The 20,900-nt window shown below is 46.3% G+C and overlaps 1 protein-coding gene and 1 long non-coding RNA gene across 2 annotated transcripts in view; one reads left to right on the forward strand and one right to left on the reverse strand.

Annotated features, from left to right (window-relative positions):
- Positions 1–1,056: 1,056 nt before the first annotated feature.
- The window catches only part of SDR39U1 (short chain dehydrogenase/reductase family 39U member 1), a 42,853-nt gene continuing 23,009 nt past the window's right edge, over positions 1,057–20,900 (forward strand). Inside the window, exon 1 of the mRNA XM_077298142.1 lies at positions 1,057–1,120. Within this exon, the coding sequence (XP_077154257.1) occupies positions 1,072–1,120 (49 nt within the window). The 5' untranslated portion in view covers positions 1,057–1,071. The remainder of the gene's footprint in view (positions 1,121–20,900) is intronic.
- Positions 11,395–20,883, reverse strand: LOC143817067 (uncharacterized). The gene is made up of 3 exons (XR_013224061.1): positions 20,825–20,883; positions 16,081–16,225; positions 11,395–12,338 (listed from the first exon to the last, which is right to left on the reverse strand). It is a non-coding gene; the product is annotated as an uncharacterized LOC143817067 (long non-coding RNA).

A 20,900-nucleotide genomic window follows, 5' to 3' on the forward strand; every position in this document is an offset into this window, starting at 1 on the left:
ATTACTGACCCACTGCCAAACTGGTCATGCTGAAGGATGTTACATGCAGCAGATCGCTCTCCACGGCGTCTCCAGACTCTGTCACATGTGCTCAGTGTGAACCTGCTTTCATCTGTGAAGAGCACAGGGCGCCAGTGGAGAATTTGCCAATCCTGGTGTTCTGTGGCAAATGCCAAGCGTCCTGCACGGTGTTGGTTGGTGTTGAGCACAACCCCCATCTGTGGACGTCGGGCACTCAGATCATCCTCATGGAGTCTGTTTCTAACCATTTGTGCAGACACATGCACATTTGTGGCCTGCTGGAGGTCATTTTGCAGGGCTCTGGCAGGACTCCTCCTGTTCCTCCATGCACAAAGGCTGAGGTAGCGGTCCTGCTGCTGGGTTGTTGACCTCCTACAGCTCCCTCCATGTCTACTGGTGTACTGGCCTGTCTCCTGGTAGTGCCTCCAGCCTCTGGACACTACGCTGACAGACACAGCAAACCTTCTTGCCACAGCTTGCATTGATGTGCCATCCTGGATGAGCTGCACTACCTGAGCCACTTGTGTGGGTTGTAGAGTCCGTCTCATGCTACCATGAGTGTGAAGCACAACCAACATTCAATAGTGACCAAAACATCAGCCAGAAAGCATTGGCACTGAGATGTGGTCCTTGGTCCCTACCTGCAGAACCACTCCTTTATTGAGGGTGTCTTGATAATTACCAATAATTTCCATCTGTTGTCTATTCCATTTGCACAACAGCATGAGAAATTGATTGTCAAACAGTGTTGCTTTCTAAGTGGACAGTTTAATTTCATAGAAGTTTGATTTACTTGGAGTTATATTCTGTTGTTTAAGTGTTCCCTTTATTTTTTGGAGCAGTGTAGTTAATGGGGACACAGTGCTGCTTAACACATTATATTTTTAATGGTGCGTGGCTAATAGTATATTAATGGTGGGTACATATCTGTATTTGGGGGTGAGACATGTCTGTATACAATGTATGTGACCTTGTTATTTTCAGAGCTGCAATGATCCTCGTGACAAGACGAGTCATGGCTGGGAGATGTCGGCATGAAGGTCTGACCAGATGGAAAAGAAACAGCAGAAAGCTGTTATAATCAGACGAGACGTCAGCGGTAAGTGCCTGGATGTAAATATTATTTTGTATCTTAACTGTGTGATGTGGAGTGACAGGGCTGCCACTAGGAATTTCGGGGTCCCATACTGGCAACATTTTCGGGGGCCCCCTTGAGACTCTGCCCAGGCTCCACCCCAGCCCCGCCTCCACCCCTCAAACTGTCCACAGTCAAAAGATTTTTTAAGCTGCCATCACGACAAGGTAGACTCTTTTAGCCGGGCCCTACTCTACTCTAACCTATTAAACATTTGTTAAAATACCCAATACAATTTAGGTATATTCTTATTTATTTTTCAATTTTTAAAATCTATATATATAATTGTCTAAGGGTTTTTCTGTCTGTCTGTCTGTCTGTCTGTCCTGGAAATCCCGCGTGTCTGATTGGTCGAGGCCGCCAGGCCTCGACCAATCAGCGACGGGCACAGCATGGCGACGATGATGTCATAAAGGTCGCCTCGACCAATCAGCGACGGGCACAGTCTGCCGCGAATTCGCCTCGACCAATCAGCGACGGGCACAGTATCGACGTAGATGTCATAATGGTTGCCTCGACCAATCAGCGACGGGCACAGTCTGCCGTGAATTCTGGAATCATCATTGTCCATATACTACGACCAATCAGCGACGGGCACAGTGCGGCCGCGAAATGGCAGCTCACTACTCCCCTGCCGTCAGTGCCCGTCCCATACTCCCCTCCAGTCAGTGCACACACAAAGTTAATGGCAGTGTTAAGGGACGCGTTATGCTGCGGTGTAACGCACTCCGTTAATGCTGCTATTAACCCTGTGTGACCAACTTTTTACTATTGATGCTGCCTATGCAGCATCAATAGTAAAAAGATCTAATGTTAAAAATAATAAATAAAAAAATCATTATATACTCACCTTCTGTCGGCCCCCGGATCCAGCCCAGGCCTTTCCCGCTCCTGGCGACGGTCCAGTCCATGCATTGCGGTCTCGCGAGATGATGACATAGCGGTCTTGCGAGACCGCTACGTCATGTCATCATCTCGCGAGACCGCAATGCACTCTTGGGACCGGAGCATTGCGAGGAGCATCGGTAAATGCTGGATCCGGGGGCCGACGGAAGGTGAGTATATAACTATTTTTTATTTTAATTCTGTTTTTAACAGGGATATATGTAAATATAATTTGGCCTGCACTCTAAATTTAGATCGGGGTGCTGGTGAGACAGACCGTAAGGTCTAGTATCAGTATTATTGAAATCCACCGCACTCCCTGTGTGGAATATCTTAGAAACAAAAGGATTTTTTTAAATTTGCTAATTTATTCAAGTGAAAAACAGAAAATCAAATGTGACAGATCAAATAGTAGGCAGTATAAGCGACTGAGTGATTTGACGTTTCGACCCTCCCGGGTCTTACTCTAAAGTCGCACTTAATCCAGGATTTATGAGTGGCTCTTATGGTAGTGAGGATGTTATCCCTGTAGTGTCAAGGGGCAGGTACAGTCTTTTTGATACCAAGTATGGCCTGATAGTTGATTTCTCTCTGAGTATGACCTTGCTGAGGAATAGCAGCGGTGCATCAGCGTCTTGCTGCTGTTTGCATATGCGATTCAAATAGAAAGTTGGTATGTCACTGGAGACAACCTTTCTTGCAGGTGCCAATATATCAGCCTTAAATTGCTGGTAAGTTGTATGTGGTTTAATGGATTTGCCAGTTCTGGATAAAGCCTTGTAGTGGGGTAACAGCGGCGCAACTGCGTCTTGCTGGTGGACATGTAGGCTTAGTACCCTTAGTGGATGGGGGATAGCGCTCCTGCGTCCTGTGGGAAGGACGCAGGAGCGCTATCCCCCATCCACTAAGGGTACTAAGCCTACATGTCCACCAGCAAGACGCAGTTGCGCCGCTGTTACCCCACTACAAGGCTTTATCCAGAACTGGCAAATCCATTAAACCACATACAACTTACCAGCAATTTAAGGCTGATACATTGGCACCTGCAAGAAAGGTTGTCTCCAGTGACATACCAACTTTCTATTTGAATCGCATATGCAAACAGCAGCAAGACGCTGATGCACCGCTGCTATTCCTCAGCAAGGTCATACTCAGAGAGAAATCAACTATCAGGCCATACTTGGTATCAAAAAGACTGTACCTGCCCCTTGACACTACAGGGATAACATCCTCACTACCATAAGAGCCACTCATAAATCCCGGATTAAGTGCGACTTTAGAGTAAGACCCGGGAGGGTCGAAACGTCAAATCACTCAGTCGCTTATACTGCCTACTATTTGATCTGTCACATTTGATTTTCTGTTTTTCACTTGAATAAATTAGCAAATTTAAAAAAAATCCTTTTGTTTCTAAGATGTTTAACAGGGATATGGTGCCCACATTGCTATATACTACGTGGGCTGTGTTAGATACTGCGTGGGCTGTGTTATATACTACATCTCTGTGCTATATACTATGTGGGCTGTGCTATATACTACGTGGCTGTGGTATATATTAGGTGGCTGGGTAATATACTACATTGCTGTGCTCTATACTATGTGGCCTGGGTTATATACTGCATGGGCAGTGTTATATACTACGTCTCTGTGCTACAGTGCCTACAAGTAGTATTCAACCCCCTGCAGATTTAGCAGGTTTAATAAGATGCAAATAAGTTAGAGCCTTCAAACTTCAAACAAGAGCAGGATTTATTAACAGATGCATAAATCTTACAAACCAAAAAGTTTTGTTGCTCAGTTAAATTTTTATAAATTTAAAACATAAAAGTGTGGGTCAATTATTATTCAACCCCTAGGTTTAATATTTTGTGGACTAACCTTTGTTCGCAATTACTACCAGCGAAAAGCCCACATGTGATCACTGAGTGATCCCTTCAACTAAATCAATATACCAATAGAGAGCAAACGAAGGTACACATGTATAAATTAATATATAAATTTATTAAATGCAAAAAAGTATATAAACATACAACATATGAACAAACAATACCCTATACCTAGGGGAGGGAATGGGATCGGCCGTGTGCTATACAGAGAGCCAATGGGGCCACAAAACATCTCCCAAATGTCAAACACCACTTACATAGGTAAGGCACTGAAACACCTAGACCTGCCGCAGGGGCATGCAATAGATGTCTAATGACATAGTGTAAAAGGGTGTAGCATCAAGAATGGAGACCCACATATAGTGTATCTGCAAATAGCAGTGTGAAATGTCTCCAATAGTAATATGCTTATAAGCACAGTATACTACCGAACAGGTGCACCGTCTTTAGAACACAGAAACTGACCCTGCCATCTAAAGTGCTATGTGCCTAATACCAAGATAATGATAGTGCCCACAAGTAGAAATGAACATAGTAGGCGGATATCATGATATGTATATACTACCTGTAGCCATGGTGGAGGATGGGCGATGTGAGTGAACCCGTAGCGCACCTCGACGCGCGTTTCACTGCCCCTGCAGTTTCGTCAGGAGGTATATATATATATATATATATACATACAATGCCTACAAGTAGTATTCAACCCCCTGCAGATTTAGCAGGTTTAATAAGATGCAAATAAGTTAGAGCCTTCAAACTTCAAACAAGAGCAGGATTTATTAACAGATGCATAAATCTTACAAACCAAAAAGTTTTGTTGCTCAGTTAAATTTTTATAAATTTTAAACATAAAAGTGTGGGTCAATTATTATTCAACCCCTAGGTTTAATATTTTGTGGAATAACCTTTGTTCGCAATTACAGCTAATAATCGTCTATAATAAGACCTGATCAGGCCGGCACAGGTCTCTGGAGTTATCTTGGCCCACTCCTCCATGCAGATCTTCTCCAAGTTATCTAGGTTCTTTGGGTGTCTCATGTGGACTTTAATCTTGAGCTCCTTCCACAAGTTTTCAATTGGGTTAAGGTCAGGAGACTGACTAGGCCACTGCAACACCTTGATTTTTTGCCTCTTGAACCAGGCCTTGGTTTTTTTGGCTGTGTGCTTTGGGTCGTTGTCTTGTTGGAAGATGAAATGACGACCCATCTTAAGATCCTTGATGGAGGAGCGGAGGTTCTTGGCCAAAATCTCCAGGTAGGCCGTGCTATCCATCTTCCCATGGATGCGGACCAGATGGTCAGGCCCCTTGGCTGAGAAACAGCCCCACAGCATGATGCTGCCACCACCATGCTTGACTGTAGGGATGGTATTCTTGGGGTCGTATGCAGTGCCATCCAGTCTCCAAACGTCACGTGTGTGGTTGGCACCAAAGATCTCGATCTTGGTCTCATCAGACCAGAGAACCTTGAACCAGTCAGTCTCAGAGTCCTCCAAGTGATCATGAGCAAACTGTAGACGAGCCTTGACATGACGCTTTGAAAGTAAAGGTACCTTACGGGCTCGTCTGGAACGGAGACCATTGCGGTGGAGTACGTTACTTATGGTATTGACTGAAACCAATGTCCCCACTGCCATGAGATCTTCCCGGAGCTCCTTCCTTGTTGTCCTTGGGTTAGCCTTGACTCTTCGGACAAGCCTGGCCTCGGCATGGGAGGAAACTTTCAAAGGCTGTCCAGGCCGTGGAAGACAGTAGTTCCATAAGCCTTCCACTTCCGGATGATGCTCCCAACAGTGGAGACAGGTAGGCCCAACTCCTTGGAAAGGGTTTTGTACCCCTTGCCAGCCTTGTGACCCTTCACGATCTTGTCTCTGATGGCCTTGGAATGCTCCTTTGTCTTTCCCATGTTGACCATGTTTGAGTGCTGTTCACAAGTTTGGGGAGGGTCTTAAATAGTCAGAAAAGGCTGGAAAAAGAGATAATTAATCCAAACATGTGAAGCTCATTGTTCTTTGTGCCTGAACTACTTCTTAATACTTTAGGGGAACCAAACAGAATTCTGGGGGGTTGAATAATAAATGACCCTCTGATAAAACTTTTCACAATTTAAAAAAAAAAATAAACAAAGAAATAACATTCTTTTTTGCTGCAGTGCATTTCACACTTCCAGGCTGATCTACAGTCCAAATGTCACAATGCCAAGTTAATTCCAAACGTGTAAACCTGCTAAATCTGCAGGGGGTTGAATACTACTTGTAGGCACTGTATATACTATGTGGCTGTGCTATCTACTACCTGGCTGTGCAATATATTAAGTGGCTGTGCAAAATACTACGTGGCTGTGCAAAATACTACGTGGCTGTGCAATATATTACGTGGCTGGGCAATATACTACGTGTCTGTACTATATACTACGTGGCTGGGCAATATACTACGTGGCTGGGAAATATACTACGTAGCTGGGCAATATACTACGTGTCTGTGCTATATACTACGTGTCTGTGCTATATACTACGTGGCTGGGCAATATACTACGTGGCTGGGAAATATACTACGTGTCTGTGCTATTTACTATGTGGGCTGTGCTATATACTACGTGGTTGGGCAATATACTACATGGCTGTACTATATACTACGTGGCTGTGTTATATACTACGTGGGCTGTGTTATATACTATGTGGGCTGTGTTATATACTACGTGGGCTGTGTTATACGCTACATGGGCTGTGCTATATTTCTTTGCTGTATCTGTGCATCTTGAATCGTGGTATGTGTTAAAGAGGGGGGCCCAATGAGACTCTTTTGCCCGGGGGCCCTCAAAAACCTGCAGCCGGCCCTGGCTTCACTGATTGTTTGCGGCCGGCCGTGAACTATCAGCGACAGGAGCAGTCCGGCCGCAAATTGGCGCAGAATTTGAACCACGCTTCGCTAATTGGTCGCACTCGGCCAGCCGAATCCTGTGTATAAATTGCATTATTCTGAAAACTTCATAAATAAACTACATACATATTCTAGAATACCCGATGTGTTAGAATCGGGCCACCATCTAGTGACCAATAATATCACATACAGGGGACAAATACCACCGCACCACATAGTGACCTATAATACCACATACAAGGAACAAATACCACCACACCATGTCCAGACCACATATTACCACTACAGTGCCCATTTAATATCACATACAAGGGACAAATACCACCGCAACATGTCCAGATCACATATTACCACCACATGATGAACAATAATACCACAAACAAGGAACAAATACCACCACACCATGACCAGACCACATATTACCACTACATAGTAACCAAATAATAGCACATACAAGGAACAAATACCGCCACATGATGTACGGACAACATATTACCACCACATAGTGACTGAATACTAAAATACTGATCAGTAATATAAAAAACACAATTCTAATATCATCATAAGTGCCTTTATACACAGGAGATCTGTACTTACTATGCAGTGTCTGTGTACAGGTATATATATATGTATATAGTGTATAGTGTATAGTGTAAAGGTAATACAGTGATCACTGGTGACATTATACACAGGAGCTCTGTATATATGTATAGTGTAAAGGTAATATAGTGATCACTGGTGACATTGCACACAGGACCGCTGTATATAGTATACAGTGTATAGTGTCAATGTACAGGTAACACACTGACTCACCAGTGACGTCTCTAGGTGAAGTCCTTCATCTTCGCTTTTAAACTTCATCCAGCACAGACCACCATCACTTATTCCAGTCAGGGCTCGTCTCTGCAGGACATAACACAGTTATCTATCACAGCTTGTAGAACACATTACTTATTTTTTTCCCAAATTCTAAACTACACCAGATGAAGTGTTGCTCTGCACAGTAACAGGACCACTTCCCCCATTTAAAACAGTATCCTCAAAAAATAAAATAAATACATCACTGCAGCAATAATATTCCCCATCCTGGCCCCTGTGTGTTTCATTCCTGGCTTCAGCCATATGTTCTCCCATCCTGCCTCCATGTGATGTCCCATTCTGCCCCATATGACCTCCCCATCCTGCCCCATGATCCTGCCCCATCTGTCTCCATCCTGCCCCATCTGTCTCCATCTTGCCCCATGATCCTGCACCATCTGTCTCCATCCTGCCCCATATTCCTGCCCCATCTGTCTCCATCCTGCACCATGTCTCCATTCTGCCCTGTGTCTCCATCCTGCCCCCTGTGTCTCCAATCCTGCCCCGTCTCCAATCCTGCCCCCGTGTCTCCCATCCTGCCCCCGTGTCTCCCATCCTGCCCCCATGTCTCCCATCCTGCCCCCATGTCTCCATTCTGCCCCTGTGTCTCCAATATTGCCCCGTATCCATTCTGCCCCTTGTTTCCTTTCTGCCCCATGTCTCCCATTCTGCCCTCGTGTCTCCCATCCTGCCCCAGTGTCTCCCATCCTGCCCCCGAGTCTCCCATCCTGCCCCCGTGTCTCCCATCCTGCCCCAGTGTCTTCATCCTGCCCCCATGTCTCCATTTTGACCCGTCTCCCATCCTGCCCCGTGTCTCCAATCCTGCACCCATCTCCAATCCTTCCCATCTCCAATCCTGCCCCGTGTCTCCATTCTTCCCCCGTGTCTCCAATCCTGCCCCATGTCTCCATTCCTGCCCCTAGTCTCCATTCTGCCCCTTGTCTCCATTCTGCCCAATCTCCCATCCTGCCCCGTGTCTCCAATCCTGCCCCCGTGTCTCCAATCCTGCCCCGTCTCCAATCCTGCCCCCATGTCTCTACCCTGCCCCGTGTCTCCAATCCTGCCCCCTGTCTCCAATCCTGCCCCCATGTCTCCATCCTGCCCCGTGTCTCCAATCCTGCCCCGTGTCTCTATCCTGCTCCATCTCCATCCTGCCCCCGTGTCTCCATTCTACCCCATCCCCATTCTGTCCCCGTGTCTCCAATCCTGCCCCCGTGTCTTCATCCTGCCCCCATGTCTCCAATCCTGCCCCCATGTCTCCATTCTGTTCCATCTCCATCCTGCCCCCGTGTCTCCATTCTGCCCCATCTCCATTCTTCCCCGTGTCTCCAATCCTGCCCCTGTGTCTCCATTCTGCCCCATCTCCATTCTGCCCTTGTGTCTCCAATCCTGCCCCCATGTCTCCAATCCTGCCCTCTGACTCCTTTCTGCCCCTTGTCTCCAATCCTGCCCCGTGTCTCCATTCTGCTCCATCTCCATCCTGCCCCCGTGTCTCCATTCTGCTCCATCTCCATCCTGCCCATCTCCATTCTGCCCCCTGTGTCTACAATCCTTCCCCTTGTCTCCATTCTGCCCCTGGTTTCCATTCTGCCCCCTTGTCTCCAATCCTGCCCTCGTGTCTCCAATCCTGACCCCGTGTCTCCAATCCTGCCCCCGTGTCTCCCATCCTGCCCCGTGTCTCCCATCCTGCCCCCGTGTCTCCCATCCTGCCCCGGGCTGCTATCAATTAAAAAAAAATAAAACACCTTTCTTCTTACCTTGCCGCGCTCCTGTGGCGAAGTTCCTTCCAGGCGTTTCAAGCGCGCACTCGCCGATGAATGACAATGATGTCATACGCCGGCGATGTGCATGCTGACCTCAGCTGCCAGCCTCCGATTGGCTGGTGACTTTAACTATTGCCGTGCGGGTCCGCGGGTTCAGTTACTGCACCGGCAGAAGCCTGCCACTGGAGCCCGATCAGCAGAAGAGATGGGGCCCGATGCAGGCCCCCTCTGCTGATCGGGCCCCATGCATCAGTCAGAGCAGTAATGCCCTGATGGCGGCCCTGTGGAGTGATAATGTTATCTGTAAAATCCCTTATTCTACATTCTCACATTAGTGTGAAATATCCATGTGCTTCCATGTTCTTTTATCAGATGTCACACGGGCTTGTAAAGTTTTATAGGTCCATTCACACATACATAAAAATCACGGATCTGAGAATGATATCCGTGAGGGTCAGAGAATGTCCTCTTATCCGATTTTGAGGATCAGAATAGGATATGCTCAATGTGCCTGTAAAAGCAGGCAGCACACCAACACTGCACCCAGATATAGGGATGTAGCCTTATTCTGTATAGCACAGCCCCTTAGTATATACAGTAGTGTACTCACTTATGTATAGCACAGTCCCTTAATATATAATGTACTCAATTATTATGTATAACACAGTCCCTTAGTATGTAGTGTACTCACACAGTCCCTTAGTATACAGTGTATTCACTTACTATGTATAACACTGTCCTTAGTTACATAGTTTCCTCTTTATGTATAACACCGTCCCTTATTACATACCATCCTCTCTAGTTGTATATGGTGCCATCCCTTATATAGCTTCCTCTGCAGTTATGTACAGTGCTGTCTCTTACATAGTTTATTCTGTTGTGAATTCTGCTCTTGGGTTCCCTCCGGTGGTTGTTGGTGGTAATACAGTTGTCCCTGGGTTGCAATCCTGGGCAGGTGTCCCTGCTGATTGCAGTGCTGACTGGGGTATTTAAGGTTGCAGGATTCATTAGTCCTTGCCAGTTGTCCATTGTTCTTGGAAGGTTTGGATCTCAGTCTGGTTCCTCCTGCCCTGCTGCCAATTCAGCAAAGATAAGTGTCTGGTTTTTGTTTCTGCAGCACACATGCTGTGTGCTTTACAGATCAGTGCTATTCATTGTTTTTTCTTGTCCAGCTTTGACTGTGCCAGGATTTTTCCAGTCAACTTGGATTCTCAGGAGATGCAGATATACGTTCCATGTCTTTAGTTAGATGGTGGAATTTTTGTATTATCTGCTGTGGATATTTTCAGGGTTTTATTACTGACCGCTTAGCATTCTGTCCTATCCTTTTCTATTTAGCTAGAGTGGCCTCTTTTGCTAAACCCTGTTTTCTGCCTGCGTGTGTCTTTCCTCTAATACTCACAGTCAATATTTGTGGGGGGCTGTCTATCCTTTGGGGTTCTGCTCTGAGGCAAGATAGGATTCCCATTTCCATCTATAGGGGTATTTAGTCCTCCGGTTGTGTCGAGGTGTCTAGGATTGTTAGGTACATTCCACGGCTACTTCTAGTTGCGGTGTCAGTTTAGGGATTGCGGTCAGTATAGGTTCCACCTACTCCTGATAAAATCTCATGCGGCTCCAAGGTCACCGGATCATAACATTATTCCCCTCTCTTGTTAGATATAAAATGATCGCTAATGGAGGAGTCAGTGACCAGACGACCAGTCCAACAGCCTCCTCCATTAGAAAAGAAGCTTTCCCATGCTCCATCAGCCGTCATTACCTTATACATCTAACAAAACAGGACGGTCTATATAATCCGATATGTAAGGGACGGTGCTGTACATAACAAGAGGGGGCACTGTTTAATAAGGGATGGCAATATACATAATTAAGCAGACTTAGGTATATACACTACAGATCAAAAGTTTGGACACACCTTCTCATTAAAAGATTTTTCTGTATTTTCATGACTATGAAAATTGTAAAGTTACACTGAAGGCATCAAAACTATGAATTAACACATGTGGAGTTATATACTTAGCAAAAAAGTGTGAAAAAACTAAAAATATGTCTTATATTCTAGGTTCTTCAAAGTAAACACCTTTTGCTTTGATGACTGCTTTGCACACTCTTGGCATTCTCTTGATGAGCTTCAAGAGGTAGTCACCCGAAATGGTCTTCCAACAATCTTGAAGGAGTTCCCAGAGATGCTTAGCACTTGTTGGCCCTTTTGCCTTCACTCTGCGGTCCAGCTCACACCAAACCATCTCGGTTGGGTTCAGGTCTGGTGACTGTGGAGGTCAGGTCATCTGGCGTAACACCCCATCACTCTCCTTCTTGGTCAAATAGCCCTTACACATCCTGGAGCTGTGTTTGGGGTCATTGTCCTGTTGAAAAATAAATGATGGTCCAACTAAACGCAAACCGGACGTGTCCCTCCAGCTGAACGGCACGCCTCTTCCATTTGGACCGGGACACTCAGCGCAGTACTCTTGCAATTCTGTTGCTCCTGACCCCGGCACTTGCTCCAGTATGACTGGTGTCCATCATCCTTCAGTTGTAAGAATCAGGCTGCACTCAGATGTCGTCCGAGTGCAGTCCTGTAACTACTTCTGCTGTGACTAGTGTGACAATGACGGAGAAGTAATAAGAAACGAAGGGGTGGACCCACTGGACCGTGACAACGATCCTCCCACGGGCAAGCTTACCAGATGGAACCGCCCCCTATACAGGGAGCGTTAGGGGCAGACCCGTGAGACACTATCGCCACGGCAGCTGGAAGAAAGGGTGATGAAGTGGTACAAAAGAGAAGCACGAATCCGGAAGATAACTGAGGACAGGCTGGAGAGTGAAGCAGGGACGGTGAAGTGGAAGCGGACAAGCAAGCAGGACTACATGTAGGTAGACTGGATGAGGGACTAGGACAGGACCTAGGGAAATAAAGAAAGAAGCACAAGGTCAGGCAAATGAGACGCAGGACAACAGTGCAGCCAAGGTCAGTTGCAAGTACAAATGATCACAAGGCGAGGTTTGAAGGAAGAGGCGGACTAATAAGGCCAGCACTGAGAGCACTTCCGGGTTGAGGTCCTCCAGGGAAAAGAGAGGAGAAGATAGAGCAGCAGGGACACTCTCAGCGACGTACGCGCACAGCGCTGAACCGAGCTTGTGCGCGCAGCCGGGGAGGAGCAGAGTCCGGGCGCGCACGCAGATGAGAGGACGCCGGACGGGAACCTGCGGCAAAGGAGGCGCGCCGAGGCGCCGAAGACAGGTGAGAGCAAGAGGGAGCAGGAAGCCGCGGAGAAAGCGAGGATGTAACAGTACCCCCTTCTTTATGCCCCCCTTGTTTTAAGCTGGAAAGAAACCTAGCCAAAATTCGAGGAGCCTGAATGTTCTCCTGAGGCTCCCAGGACCTCTCTTCCGGACCGAAACCCTTCCAATCCACCAAAAACAGTTCTACCTCTAAGTTTTTTCATAGCGAGAATATCTTTTACCTCAAAGACATCATCAGCAGAGGCAGGCGAAGGAGAATAAAGAGCTGAAGCATGGTACCCATTAAACACCACTGGTTTTAGGAGAGACACATGAAATGAATTGGGAATTCGAAGAGAGGAGGGTAACCTAAGCTTATAAGAGACTTCATTAATGCGAGTCAACACCTCAAAAGGGCCAATATAACGGGGACCCAGCTTACGAGAAGGAACTTTAAGATAAATTTAGAAGATAACCAGACCTTATCGCCCGGTTGATATAAAGGAGGATCCAGACGCCTCTTATCTGCATGTCTTCTCATTCTATCCTGTGCTAATTCAAGAGCGGACTTGGTCTCCTGCCAGACCCTGGAGAACTCTCTAGACAGAAGATCAGCCGCCAGTACAGTAGAGACAGGAGGAACTGGTAGAGGAAGACCTGGATGCTGACCATAGACGATAAAAAATGGTGACTTGGAAGAAGCTTCGCTGGTATGATTGTTATAAGCAAATTCTGCCCAAGGTAGTAGATCTGACCAGTTGCTCTGATGAGCATTGGAGAAATGACGAAGATAAGTCACCAAAATCTGATTTGTGCGCTCCACTTGACCATTAATCTGCGGATGGTAAGCTGAAGAAATATCAAGTGAGATGTTCATAGACTTACAGAGAGCTCACCAGAAGCGAGCGGTGAATTGGACTCCTCTGTCAGAAACAGTATGTTGTGGTAATCCATGAATACGAAAAATATGGTGAACAAAAATCTTTGCCAACTCAGGAGCCAAAGGTAGGCCTGGAAGAGCGATGAAGTGAGCCATCTTAGAGAAACGATCCACGACCACAAGGATAACGGTGCAAGCAGAAGAACTGGGTAAGTCAGTAACAAAATCCATTGCGATGTGTTGCCACGGATTGGAAGGAATCGGAAGAGGACGAAGACGACCAGTAGGTAATTGCCTAGGAACTTTATTCTTGGCACAAGAGGGACACGAGGCTACGAAGTCTTGGACATCCTGAGGAAGAGACGGCCACCAGTAATAGCGGGACAGCAGGATGAGAGTCTTTTTGAGACCGGCGTGACCTGCCAACTTGGAGGTATGGCCCCATAGTAAGACTCGTCGCCTGTTCTTCAAAGACACAAAAGTCTTACCCGGAGGCAGCGAGGTAAGACCAACTGGAGCTTGATAAAGGTCCTCAGACCGAAACGTTGCCACAGGAGGCAGAATAAAGTGTGTTATTGCCTAACACTCCCTGATGTGGCGCTGTCCTCTGCTTTGATTCTTATCGTCAACTGGAGCGACAGTGATGACCGTAGCGGGATTGATGATATGCGTGGCCTCCTCCTCGATATCTTCCGACAAGAAGGACCTAGACAATGCGTCAGCCTTGAAATTTTTATTACTGGGCTGAAAACGAAGCTCAAAGTCAAAACGGGCGAAGAACAGAGCCCACCTGGCCTGTCTAGGATTTAGTCTGTGCGCAGAATGAATGTATGCCAAGTTCTTATGATCCGTATAGATCACAAAGGGATGCACGGCTCCTTCCAAAAGATACCTCCACTCCTCCAGTGCCAATTTGATGGCCAAAAGTTCTCTGTCTCCGATGGAGTAGTTCCTCTCGGCTGAGGAGAAGGTCTTGGAAAAAAAACCACAAGGAGCAAGGCAACCAGTAGAAGACTTCTGAGAAAGAACTGCTCCGGCCCCTGTGGCGGAAGCATCGACTTCGAGAATAAAAGGTTTATTAGCTTCTGGACGTTGAAGAATAGGAGCTGAGGCAAAAGCTTGCTTGAGAGATAGGAAAGCCTTCTCAGCGCCAGTTGACCAGTGGTGTGGATTAGCCCCTTTTCTTATTAGAGCGGAGATGGAAGTGGACAAAGTGGAAAAGTGAGGAATAAACTGCTGGTAATAATTCGCGAATCCCAGAAATCGCTGAATTGCCTTGACTCCAAGCGGACGCGGCCAGTTGAGCACGACAGAAACTTTTCCCGGATCCATGCGCAAACCGGAATCGGAGACGATGAAGCCCAAGAACGGAAGAGACGATTGCTCAAAAGCGCACTTCTCAAGTTTGGCGTACAGACGATTCTCCCTAAGCCACTGAAGTACAAGACGAACATGGTTTCTATGTGAAGACAGATCGGGAGAGTACACAAGAGTATCGTCAAGGTAAACCACAACGCAGGTATACAGTAGATCCCGAGAGATGTCATTGACAAACTCCTGGAAGATAGCGGGAGCATTGCACAGACCAAATGGCATTACCAAGTACTCGTAGTGACCGTCTCTGGTGTTGAAGGCAGTTATCCATTCGTCTCCTGAGCGGATACAGATTAAATTGTATGCACCTCGGAGATCCAGTTTAGAGAATATTCGAGCACCACGCAGACGATCAAAGAGTTCAGGAATGAGGGGGAGTGGGTACTTGTTCTTGATAGTGATATTATTGAGACCCCGGTAATCAATGCAGGGACGAAGGGAACCATCCTTCTTCTTGACAAAGAAGAAACCTGCTCCTGCTGGTGAAGAGGATTTCCGAATAAACCCCTGGCCAGGTTCTCTTGTACGTACTCAGACATGGCTTGAGTTTCGGACGGTGATAGAGGATAGATGCGACCTCTGGGAGGAGAAGAACCTGGAATGAGATCGATTGAACAATCATATGGTCGATGCGGTGGTAAAGTCTCTGCCTCTTTCTTGTTGAAGGCATCCGAAAAAGAGCAATAAGCCGAAGGTAGATTTGCAGATTCAGGAGCAGACCGCGAGGATCCAGCAGGCAGAATGGGAAGCAGACACTTATTCTGACAAGAATGTCCCCAACGTAGAATGTCACCGATGCGCCAATCCAAGGTGGGTTCATGACTTCTTAACCAAGGGAGTCCCAAAAGGAAAGTGTGAGACAACAAAGGCAGAACGTAGAAAGCCAATCTCTCTCGGTGTAAAGCTCCAATTTGAAGTTCCAGTTCTTCGGTAACCAGGTTGATGGTCTCCCGCAAAGGCTGACCGTGCACTGAAGCTACTTGCCAAGGAGTCTCCAAGGATCTGACAGGTATCCCAAGTCTCTCTACAGCCTCAAGTTGTACAAAATTCCCTGCCGCTCCCGAATCAATGTACGCTTCTAGAGAAAAACAACTGGAACCCAAATGCAATAAAACAGAAAGAGTTAAAGGGGGAGAGGATTCATGGTTACCTAGGAAGACCTCTCTTACCTGTCCTAGGCAGAGGCGTTTCCCGGCTTCAGAGGACAAGAACGCAGGAGATGAGAAGCGCTGCCGCAATAGAAGCAAAGGCCCTGTGCGAGTCTCTCCTTGCGGCAAAGTTCTGCGGGCTTGAGACGATCTACCTGCATGGGCTCTGGAGAGGAAGAAGAAGGTACAGAGGTGGGTTGGGAGTAAAGGTACCGTCACATTAAGCGACGCTGCAGCGATCTAGACAACGATGCCGATCGCTGCAGCGTCGCTGTGTGGTCGCTGGAGAGCTGTCACACAGACAGCTCTCCAGCGACCAACGATGCCGAAGTCCCCGGGTAACCAGGGTAACCATCGGGTTACTAAGCGCAGGGCCGCGCTTAGTAACCATCGGGTTACTAAGCGCAGGGCCGCGCTTAGTAACCCGATGTTTACCCTGGTTACCAGTGTAAATGTAAAAAAAACCAAACACTACATACTTACATTGCCGTGTCTGTCGCGTCCCTCGCCTTCAGCTTCCCTGCACTGTGTAAGCGCCGGCCCTAAGCACAGCGTCCGAGGCGCGCTACAAAAGAACGGCACATCGCTAGCGCGTGCCGAAAATGACACGCGCTAGCAATGCGCTTTAACATTGCTGGCAATGGGAGCGCTAACGGACGCGTTGCACGGCATTAATTTCACCATGCAACGCTGTCCGTTAGCGCTCACACTAAAACGCAATGGGAACCTAGTCTAAGATTAGGGACAGTTAGTTTTGAAAGATCCAGTCAAATCTTCACCCTTGACAAGACACCATTGGTCTGGAATTTGGCCAAGACCGTAACGGTGGATTTCAGGCTCCAAGTGGGAGCTCTCCACTCTATATAATCAGCTTCTGGGGGCCAGGTTGTTCTCTAAACTTGACCTTAGAGGGGATTACAATTTGATACACATCTGGAAGGGTGATGAGTGGAAAACGATGTCTTTAACCCCTTAACGACAGGAGGTATTATCTTTTTTGCATTTTCGTTTTTTCTCCCCTTCTTCCCAGAGCCATAACTTTTTTATTTTTCCATCAATATGGCCATGTCGGGCTTATTTTTTTCAGGACGAGTTGTACTTTTGAACAATATCATTGATTTTACCATGTCGTGTAGTAGAAAACGGGAAACAAATTCCAAGTGTGGTGAACTTGCAAAAAAAGTGCATTCCCACACTTATTTGTTGTTTGTCTTTTTTACTAGGTTCACTAAACTGTAAAACTGACCTGCCATTATGATTCTCCAGGTCATTACGAGTTCATAGACACCAAAGATGACTAGGTTCTTTTTTATCTAAGCGGTGAAATAAAAATCTAAAGTTTGTTAAAACAAAAAAAAAAATTGTGCCGTGTTTTTGTGTACTGAGCTGACGTTTTTAAAGATACCATTTTGGTGCAGATACAATCTTTTGATCGCCCGTTATTGCATTTTAATGCAATATTGCGGCGACCAAAAAACATAATTCTTTTGACTTTTTTTCTCGTTACGCCATTTAGCAGTCGGGTTAATTCTTTTTTATACTGATAGATCGGGCGATTTTGAACACTGCGATACCAAATATGTGTATATTTGATTTTTTTTTTTTATTGCTTTATTTCGAATGGGTCAAAAGGGGGGTGATTTGAACTTTTATATATTTTTTTTAATATTCTTAAAAACTTTTTTTTTACTTTTGCCATGCTTCAATAGTCTCCATGGGAGACTAGAAGCTGCCATAACCAGATCGCCTCTGCTACATACAGGCGATGATCAGATCGTTCATAGCAATCCAGCAGTGACAACCATAGAGGTCTGCTGGAGACCTCTGGTTGTCATGTCAACCCATCGGTGACCGGCGGTAATGTGACATGGACGATGATGGACGGGATTGCCTGAAGCGCAAGTTAAATGCCGCTGTCAGAGTTTGACAGAGGCATTTAATGAGTTAACAAACGTGGGTGGATCACGATTCCTTCTGCGGCTGTTAGCGGCAAATGTCAGCTGTTTAAAACAGCTGTCATGTGCCAGAAAAGATGTGGACTCAGCGCCTGATCCCACTTCAAAGGGAGGGTGTCCAGCATTGGCGTATTATTACACCCAATGTCGGAAAGGAGTTAAAAAGGCCTTTTACTCAGTATGGCACCTGGGCTTGTTTTTGAAACTGCTGGAGAGCGGAGGAAATTCATATGATGTATAATTAAAAGCTCCTACACCGAGAAAAGTTGCAGTGTGAGGGTGAATGGGAAAAGAATGGCTTATTTCCAGCAGAGCTGAGGAAGCAGACAGGGCTGCAGCCTAAATCCAACTCTCAAAATCTACATCAATGAACTGGCCACTGTTCTGGAATCCTCCACGGCACCAGGCCGTACACTCCATGACGCCAAGGTGAAATTCCTCCTGTCTGCAGATGACCTACAGCTGCTGTCACTAACTGAGAAAAGTCTCCAAGACCGCCTGAAAATCTTGGAGAAATTCAGCTCCACATGGACACTACCCATCAACCCAAAGAAAATCAATTATCATGGCTTTCCAGAGGCAAAAGACAAGATCGGACCAGCACCCTTCATTTGTTCTAAACAACTGCGCTGTTACAGGAATGGACAAATAGACCTACCTGGGCCTGGAAATTCACCAATCAGGCAACTTCAAACAAGCCATAGAGACCCTGAAAGGACAAGGCCTGCAAAACCTTCTATGCCATCAGAAGGAAACTCTACCATCTGACGCCGGTGAGGGTCTGGCTAAAATTATTCAATGCCATCATTGCCCCAATCCTCCTGTATGGTAATTAAGTCTGGGACCCTCACACATACCCAGGATGGTCAAGGTGGGATTTCAGCCCAACAGAAATATTCCACCTGGAATTCTGTAAGCACCTTCTCCAAGTCCATCAGAGCACTACTAACAGGGCCTGTCTGGCTGAACTGGGTAGATTCCCATAGCACATAGCGGTCATGAGTAGGGTTGTGTCCTTCCAGGCTTACCTACATAGTAGCAGTCTGAGCTCCCATCATCATAAAGCCCTGCTACATGTAAGGGGGGCAAACGAACCAGGATCCCCAGAACAGCTCGCCCAACCTGACCGAAACGTCAACCATAGCAGCATGACAAAAGTCAGAATCTGGAAGAAGTTAGACGAGGACCAAGAGAGATACGTCAGTGACTGGAGAAACAATATTCGCATCTCACAAAAACTGACCTTGTACCGGAGTCTGCAGACTGGTTTCATTTCTGGAGAAAGTCCCGGAACCCAGAGATTGCAAGATCCTGAACTGGTTTATACTCCGTGCCCACAAACTGACGATCTAGTTTGTCCAGCACAGGCAATGCTACAAGCCCAGGGAGGACAGGCCGTGCCCACACTGTGACTGGGAGGCCCTAGAGGATGAGACTCACTTCCTGCTACACTGCACCAAATACTCAGCAGTGAAGAATAGTCACTTAAGGAGACTCTGATATTTCCCCAAATTTCAGCTCCATGAAGGAGCAAGAGAGAACGTATATCCTACTGGTGGAGGAAAAGAGCGCTGTGGAGATAGCCGGGCAATATGTGAGCACATACCATAGGCTGCAAGAAAGACAACTATGAGATGCCATGGACTTCCATAGCACCCACTTTGGATGTGCCTCATTCATTGTTCCTACAGCCCCTACCCATCATCCCCACAGTCCCTATCCCTTTTCCCTACTGTACTCATGCTATAGCAAAACTAATGTTTATTTGGTCATGCTAATCCAGCTTCTTTGAATTTGAAGACAGATAGAGCTATAGATAGATAATAGATAGATAATACATAGATAGATAATAGATAGATAATACATAGATAGATAATAGATAGCTAGATACACAGATATAGATGATAGATAGATAATAGATAGATAGATAGATAGATAGATAGATGATAGACAGCCAGGTAATAAAGGAGGTGATTGATAATATCTTATTCAAAAACACATTTGCAATTAGAAACGCCAAACTAGTGAAAATAAAACGCTTCCACCTTAGTGGACACAGGAGGGCACTACTAGCGAGTAGTGATGGGTAGCTCCTGAATGAGCCGGCTCAAAGAGCCGGCTCTTTATAGTGAACCATATGAGTCGGCTCCTGGCAAGGAGCCATATAAATTTTAAACGGCTCCTTGCCAGTTCCACAGACAGTCACTGATCCTATTTAACCACAACCCCAAAGCGGAGACTGACAATGCATCCTCCTGCCCGTTGCGGCCACCTGCTGCATGCATGCAGTACTCACAGCCTAGCCTCCCCCATTGCCCTCAAGCCTGCCTGCCTGCCCATTCACATTAAAGTTCACAAAAACAAACTGTACTCTATGTGACAGACTGTTGGAATTAGTGTATGTGTCAATTCTTAAAGTTGCTATCACATCTTGAGACCATCAATTCCGCCCAGTGTGAACATGGCCTAAAATGTGTCACTGTAAGGCTACGTGCAAAGTCGTATTATGTTGCTGATTTGCAGGTTGATTTTGTGTTTGTTACTTTTTACAGCAAATAATATAAAATCTGGTTATTCTGGAAATTATACTCTTTTATGTCATAAATGGCCATGTGTGAAGATTTTTGCTAAAATGATGGATTAAAACATTCCAGAATTTGGCTGTAAATTAAAATGCAAAGGTAAAAAATGAAGAGCCATTTTGGGAGCCAAAAGAACCGGTTCTTTTTGGTGAGCCGATCCAAAAGAGTCGGCTCACCCAAAAATCGCATTTTACCCATCACTACTAGCGAGCCGCTGAGATGACATACCCGTCCATAGCCGCTCTTCTCCCTTATATAACCCGCCTCTATGGTTATTTCGATCACCAGCACTCCCTTACAGTAG

This window comes from Ranitomeya variabilis, chromosome 1, assembly GCF_051348905.1.
Source record: "Ranitomeya variabilis isolate aRanVar5 chromosome 1, aRanVar5.hap1, whole genome shotgun sequence".
In the NCBI taxonomy this organism is placed as follows: domain Eukaryota; kingdom Metazoa; phylum Chordata; class Amphibia; order Anura; family Dendrobatidae; genus Ranitomeya; species Ranitomeya variabilis.